At 41.1% G+C, this 7,978-nt stretch overlaps 1 protein-coding gene across 3 annotated transcripts in view; it reads right to left on the bottom strand.

Moving 5' to 3' along the window:
• The window catches only part of Miga1 (mitoguardin 1), an 87,619-nt gene that overhangs the window by 76,932 nt on the left and 2,709 nt on the right, over positions 1 to 7,978 (bottom strand). For all 3 annotated transcript variants that reach the window (XM_023703276.1, XM_023703277.1, XM_023703278.1), the window contains exon 2: positions 6,536 to 6,654. In XM_023703276.1, coding sequence (XP_023559044.1) covers positions 6,536 to 6,634 — 99 coding nt within the window. In that variant the 5' untranslated portion in view covers positions 6,635 to 6,654. The remainder of the gene's footprint in view (positions 1 to 6,535; positions 6,655 to 7,978) is intronic.

Below are 7,978 nucleotides of genomic sequence, written 5' to 3'. Positions count from 1 at the left end.
GCCGCACCCCCTGGTGGGCTGAGCTAGCCACACACACATAAATGGATAGATGGATAAATAAATAAATTTAAAAAAAAAATAATAATAATAAAAAAAATAAATAAAAGATCAACAGAATTGACACAACAGCTAGATGAACTAAAAAAAACTTAAATTCCTAAAATCTAAAATGAGTGCAAGGCCAGCCAGATAGCTCAGCAAATTAAAGCACCGGCTTAGGCAGATGGGGGGGGGGGAGGTGCTGGTTTGATCCCCAGCAGCCTGCCTGCTGATGGGTGTGGTGGCACACCCAGCACTTGGGAGGCTGAAAAACAGAAGGATCACTATCAATCTGATCTGTGTAGTGAGACCCCATAGACCCTGTACTGAATACATTAAAAATAATAATAAAATAAAATAAAGGTAAGAGGCTAGGGATATAGCTCAGAGGCACAATGCCTGCCTGGCAAGCACAAGGTCCTGAGTTTGATTCCTGGCACTGGAAAAAATAAAAAAGGAAGGTAAAATAAAATGAAGGTAAGCATGTTACTGATTCTACAGAAGCAAAAAGGACTGCAGGTAAGTACTACAATGAACAATGGCAATTATGAACAATGGCACACCAATAAATTGGATAATTTAGAGCACTGATGGCAAATCTTTTAGAGCTTTCAATGATACAACTAGCCCACAGTGGCAGGCGCATCATAGGTTCGCCACTTTAAGTCTTAAAGTAAATGGATAAATTCCTAAAAACAAACAAACAAAAACCTAACAAGGGGCCAGGGAGATACCTCAGTGGTCTAAGTACCGGTCTGGCAAGCACAAACTTAAGGATCCAGGTTCAATCCCCAGTACTACATGCTGTGCCAGGTCCAGAAGCTGTACTGGGCACAGAAACCTGGTGCGGTGGTGCATGCCTATAACCATAGCACTGAGGGGGCTGAGAGAGAAGGATCACTACAAGTCAAAGATGTGTAGCAAGACCCTATACCAAATAAAAGATTAAAAAAAAAAATCTAACAAGACCACATCAAGAATAGAAAATCCAGGGCTGGTGAGATGGCTCAGTGGTCTAAAGCACCTACTTAGAACAAGCTAAGCTAAGCAAAGCACAGGGACCGCGGTTCAATCCCCCAGCACCACATGCCAGCCAGCCCCGCCCCCTGGTGGGCTGAGCTGGACACACACACACACACACACACACATAAATAAATAAATAAAATTAAAAAAAAAAAAGAATAGAAAATCTAAGCAGAGGCAGAGGGGAAAGGCTGGGGCTTTAAAAAACAAAGTTAAGTATGTACATGTACCCAATGCCTAAAATGACTGCCAACTACATACACTATAAATGTGTACTAATAAAACAAAAAGAAAATCTAAGCAGATCTACAACTAGTAAGGAGACTGAATTAGTAATTAAAGTCTCCCATCAGTGAAAAGCTCTGGATCTGAATTGTATTAAATATTTATTGTTTTGGTGGTGGTGGTAGTAGTGGTGGTGGTGGCTTTTTTTTTGGCCGGCTCAGCTGGCCATGGGCAGGGCTGGTGCAGCATGTGATGCTGGGGACCAAACCCTGGTCTACTGCATCTCCCTAAGCTTGCCTAAGCAGGCATTTTAGACCACTAAGCTAGCTCACTGGCCCCTGTATTAAACATTTAAAGAATAAATAGTTTCTTAAAAAATAAAAGAACCGAGCCAGGCCGGGCATGGTGGGGCAGGCTTGTAATCCTAGAACTTCGGAGGCTCATGCAGGAGGATCCATGCAAATTTGAAGCCAGCCTGGGCTACGAACTGAGTGCAAGACAAGCCTGAAAGGTATAGTGAGACTCAGTCTCAAAAGGATGAGAGAGAGAGAGAGAGAGAGAGAGAGAGAGAGAGAGAGAGAGAGCGCGCATGGTAGTGCACACCTGTAATCCCCACATTCAAGAGCCTGAGGCAGGAGGATCCTGAGTTCAAAGCCAGCCTAAAATGTACACTGAGACCTTGCCTTCTAAAAAAAAAAAAAGGAAAAAGTAAGAAAAAGGAGTAATTTCAGTACTTGGGAGGCTGAACCAGAAGGATCACTATGAGTTCGAGGCCAGCCTGGGCTCCATAGTGAGTCCAAGGCCAGCCTGAACTATAGTGAGACCTTGTCTTAAAAAGAAAAAAGAAGGAAAAAAAAAAAAAAAAAGAAAGAAAGAAAGAAAGAAAGAAAAAGGAAACAGAACTAACCGTTCTCATACTTGAACGCTTCCTAGATCATTCTACAAAGCCAACAGTTTCCCTGATGGCCAATCTACAGTAATTATGACAAAAGCTAAGCACAGTGGAGCATACCCCAGCTCTCAGGAAGGCTGAGGAAGACAACTCTTAAGTTCAAAGCCAGCTAGGGAGATAGCTTAGTGGAATAAGTGCTTGCCTGGCAAGCGCAAGGTCCTGAGTTCAATCCCTGGTGCCACCAAAAAAAAGCAAAGCCAGCACAGATACTTAAGGAGACTATCTCAAAAAAGAAAAGGCTGAGGATATAGCTCATTGGTATCCCTGGATTCACTCCTTAGTACTATCAAAAACAAAAAACAATACAAGAAAACTGTATTGTCTCCCCAGTGTAAGAACCTGAAAGAGTAAATAAAATCTGAAAGGTACAATACATACTGTGAAAGGAAAAGAAACTGTTCAAAAGAAAGGAAATAGAATGAGGGAAAGAAGAAAAGAAAAAAAAAATATATATAGGATAGCTAGAATAATTGTACTGCTGATTTCTACTGATCTATTGAAAGGAACACTTAATGCTTACATTTTTTTTCTCTTCTTCTAAATTTTCGTTTTGACCAGTTTTGCATGCTTATATCTGGTAATCTGAACAACTAATTTGAAGACAACAATATGCAATATGACAACCATTGGGGTTTTTTTTGCATTTTTTTAAAAATCTTTTTGAGGCAGGGTCTCACTACGCAGCTGCTCAGGCTGGCCTTGAGCTCACTTTGTAGCCCAAGCTCATCTCAAACTCACAATGATCCTCCTGCCTCAGCCTCCAGAGTGCTGGGATTACAGGCGTGCACCACCGTGCTAGACTCACAACCATTACTGAATTCCTATCATCTTGTTTAGCAAAATGCTATAATGTGTTTATTTTTTCTTGTCTAATGTGTTTATTATTTTTTCTTGCATAATGTACTTATTTTTTTTTCTTGCCTAATGTGTTTATTATTTTTTCTTCTCTTTTAAAAATAAATGCTTACAAGGAAGCTTGTGGGTTAGCACAGCTGTTTAAGCGCCTGCTGGGGAAAACTCAGTCAGGCACAAGGGACCGCGGTTCCATCTCCAGCTCCCCATGCCTTACCAGACCCACCTGAAGGTAGCATGAGCCAGCCAAAAAAAAAAAAAAAAAAAAAAAAAATCCTCCTAAAAATAAATGTTCACAAAAATTTAAATAATAAATATTAAACAGGATAAACAATAAAAAAGTATTGTTGGTAATAAATAAACATTAGGACAACAAAAAGAAACTTACAGGGCAATATACCTTACAAACACTAACGTAAAATGCTAGCAAATCAAAACTCATCAGCATATTAAAAGGATTATGTTCTATGACTAAGTGAAATTTATTCCTGGATTCCAAGAATGGTTCAACATAAAACTGGCCAATGTAATACACTACATGAACAGAGTGAAGAACATAAAACCACACGGTCATTTCCACTGGGGGGAAAAGAAAAACATTTAACAGCCAAGCACAGTGGTGCAACCCTTTAATTCCAATACTCTGAGAGGCTGAGACAGGGCAATCACAAGTTCAAGCCCAACCTGGGAACCTCCTGACTTAGCTTAACAAGATACTGTTTCAGAATTTTTTTAAAAAAGAGGATGGGAGGGGTATCTAAGGAATGTTAAAAAAGCATTAAAAAAGATCTAGCACCACACACACCAAAACAAGAAAAGAAAGACAAAATGGAAACAAAGCTTTATAAATAAGGATAGGAAGAAAGGTTGAAATGAGGGGAGTGGAGGAGGAGGGAAAAAATGACAAATCAAGGTATATCGTGTACAGGTACAAATTCCCTAGGATGAATGTGATCACTGCATATGCCTAAATACTTTTTTTTTAATTTATGTATTTGGTACAGGGTCTCACTACAGAGCTAGACTCACAGTGATCCTCCTGTTTTCAACCTCTCCAGTGCTGGGATTATAGACATGCGCCACCACACCCAGACCTGTGACCAGCTCAGTGCACCTGTGGCGGGGGGCCAACACAGCATATGGTGCCGGGATTAAACCCAGGTCCCTATGCTTGCCTAAGCAGGCTCTTAGTCTGCTGAGCTATCTTGCCAACCAAACAGTGCCAATAGCCGGGGAGATGGCTCAGTGGAATAAGCGCTTCCCTGGCAAGCGCAAGGGCCTGAGTTCAATCCTGAGTTCCACAAAAAATTTCAAAAATGCTGTTGTCTTTGGGGCCAGGGAGATGGCTCAGTAGAATAAGCACTTGTTTGGCAAGCACAAAGGCCTGAGTTCAATCCCCTGTTCCAAAAAAAAAACAACAAAATAGTGCCAATAAACTTAACTAAATTTTAAAAAAGCAGCAAAAAAGGAAAAAAAAAAAGCAACAAAATTCAACATAGTTTCATGACAAAGACAATAAAGATCCTAGCCATGCTGACACTGTTGCAGGCAGCCTGAGTTAGACAGAAATATCGTAAGCAGTTACACAGGGTCAGGCCCTCATAGGAGATGACAAAGACCAGACACCTTACTACTGTGGGAGATGCTCCTGGTGTGAGCCAGACCTAAAGATCAAACAAATGCTGACCTCCCTAAAGTTGGCATCCAAGATTGTTCATTAGTCGGGAAGAATCATCAACTGAAGGCCACCAGTTAAGGTCCCGTTTTACATTCGTGCCTGCTTGCTACATGACTCGCTACCCCATTTGGTCTTAGGCCTAATAAATTTTACCTGAGCAATGATGCTTATAATCCCATTGGTTGACCATAGTTTTGTTCCACCCTGTATCCGCCTAAGCAAGACCCCTTTGTCTCTACCTTAGCCCTGCATGGTTTTACAGTATAAAAGTCCCTGGAAAAAAAAGCTTCCTGGGCAACCCCTTCGGGGACCCCCTTCTGTCCCTCTCCAACAGAAGCTTTCCTTTCCAATAAAGTTTTACCCTCAACCTCGTTTGTTCCTAAAATTCATTCTTCAGTTTTAGAGAACACAAACTCATCCAGGCCAGGTTGGGAATTTCACATTTCTATATCAACACGACATATAAACCAACAGAATACAACAGGAAGCCCAGAAAGAAATCTTCATATACACAAATGATTTTGACAAGCTATAACATCATTTAATAGGAAAAGGAGCCTTCAACAATGATGCTGGAGGGGCTGGTGAGATGGCTCAGTGGTCTAAAGCACCTACTTAGAACAAGTTTAACAAAGCACAGGGACCGCGGTTCAATCCCCCAGCACCACATGCCAGCCAGCCCCGCCCCCTGGTGGACTGAGCTGGCCACACACACACACACACACACACACACACAAATAAACAAATAAATAAAATTTAAAAAAAAATGATGCTGGAAAAACTGGATATTTACATGCAAAACAGTAAAGGTAGAAAAAAATTAACTAAAGAACCTGAATAAAAGATTGTAAACTACATAACAATGGATTTGGGTGCTATAATTTCTTAGATATGACACCAAAGTCATAGACAACAGAAGAGCAAACAAATGACTTGAAATTTTAAAAAACTTATACATTAAATGACATAAAGAAAACCCGCAAAATGGGAAGGATCTGGAAATCATGTATCATTGTTTTATTTTATTTATTTGAGACAGTCTCCCTATGTAGTTGTGTGCCATCACACCCAGTGGAAACCATGTATCTACAGAGATCAATACTCATAATAGGGCTGGGGAGATGGCTCAGTAGAATAAGTGCTTGCCTGGCAAGCTCAAGGGCCTGAGTTCAATCCCCAGTTGAAAAAAAAAAAAAAAAAAAAAAAATGGATCAACCAGCACAGGTACCTAGTCAAGTTCACAGAGAAAGAGCAAACAGAAGTTGTCAGGAGCTGGGGAGACGAGGTGTCAAGAACTGCTGACATAGCTCAGGCCTTTAAGTGGCTGCTTCCACAAAGCTGTCAGCCTCAGGTTGCTGGAGTTCGAACCTCACACCTCTCCCACTGGCCAAAAGTGCCCTGAAGGCATTCGAGGAACCAAAAAAAAAAAAAAAGAACTGCTGACAAATGATTATAGGAATTTCATAGGATGGAAATAATTGAAATAGATCGTATAAGTTCATTTGAAATAAGGAAACAAATTTTAGTACCTTTGCAGATTGTAACTTTTAGTTTAAACCCAGGAAGTAATGAACATCAAGTAGGTTTAAAACTGTTTTAGTAAACATTTGTACCAGAGGGAACCTTGGGCTGGGGGCAGAGCTAAGTGGAGCACAGCTGCTCAACACAGGGCTGACCCAACCACCAGTCCTCAGCCACACCAAAATCCTGTCAGGTGAACAAGAGCAATCAATTTATTATTCAACTTTGCACCTGCTTCTGCCTACCTGCGAGAAAGAATTGTACCAAGACAGAGGAAGATCAAACACTTTGACAGCCGCTGTCTTCAAGGAAAACTTGGATTCACTTACTGCTTCTTCTGACATGACTATTCTTCCAATCAGCACTAAATGGAACAAAAACAAAGACTTCTGGTTATTTTTTTTTTAACTTTTATGTATTTATTTTAATTTATTTGTGTGTGTGTGTGTGTGTGTGTGTGGCCAGCTCAGCCCACCAGGGGGCCCGGCTGGCTGGCATGTGGTGCTGGGGGATTGAACCGCGGTCCCTGTGCTTTGCTTATCTTGTTCTAAGTAGGTGCTTTAGACCATCACCAGCCCCTGGTTATTTCTTTTAATCAAAGATACAAAGTAAAGGGCTGGGAAAATAGCTCAGTAGAATAAGTGCTTGCCTGGCAAGTGCAGAGTCCTGAGTTCAATCCCCGGTACTGCAAAAAAAGAAAGTAAAATCTGAATTATCAGTTTTTGTGTATTCATATTATACTTGAGCTAAATCATCAAAGCAGCAAATGAGAAATGAACTAGATTTATCCTTGCTTTTTGCCAAATAGTCCAAAAATGATAAAAATGAACTACGTTAAAACTTTATTTTTTTATTTTTTTATTTTTTATTTTTACTTTTTTTTTTTTTTTTTTTTTTAACATTTATTTATTGTGTGTGTGTGGCCAGCTCAGCCCACCAGGGGGCCCGGCTGGCTGGCATGTGGTGCTGGAGGATTGAACCGCGGTCCCTGTGCTTTGCCTATCTTGTTCCAAGTTGGTGCTTTAGACCACTGAGCCATCTCTCCAGCCCCAAAACTTTATTTTTTTAATGTATCTTGTGTAGGGTCTCACTACGCAGCTTGAATCAGTAGTGATCCTCCTATTTTCAAGCCTCCCAGCAACGGGATTACAGGCGTGCCCGGGTATGGGGCTGGTACAGTATGTGGTGCCACGGATCGAACCCCCATACCTGTGCTTGCCTAAGCAAGCATTTAGTCTACAGAGCTATCTCACCCACCCTTGTCTCCCTATATTACCCAAGCTGGCCACTAACTTCTGAGCTCAAGACTACAGGCATATGCCACTATGACCTGCCACAAAGGTTCAGGTACTTAAAGAGGAAGCAGATGTCACCCTGAGAAGTCCTTAAGATAGTACACTCTATAACACATGATGGTTCCTGCTGGGCATGGTGGTGCACACCAGTAATTGCAACACTTGGGAAGCTGAGGCAGGACGATTGCCCGGAGTTCGAGGCCAGCCTGTGCTACATAGTGAGACCCTGTTCTCAAAAAAAAAAAAAAACAAAAACGAAAAGAAAATTTTAATTAACTAATGTATAACCTTGAGAATAGAAAGGTCTCTCTATGCTTACCCAGTGCGCACAAGGGCCTGAGTCGGATTCCTGATGCAACAGGAAAACCCACTCTGTTCTAAAAAAAAAAAAAA

Source organism: Octodon degus, unplaced genomic scaffold (genome assembly GCF_000260255.1).
Source record: "Octodon degus isolate 3935 unplaced genomic scaffold, OctDeg1.0 scaffold00167, whole genome shotgun sequence".
In the NCBI taxonomy this organism is placed as follows: Eukaryota; Metazoa; Chordata; class Mammalia; order Rodentia; family Octodontidae; genus Octodon; species Octodon degus.
The sequence above is the reverse complement of the archived record's forward strand: the minus strand, read 5'-3'. Positions and strand labels throughout refer to the sequence as shown.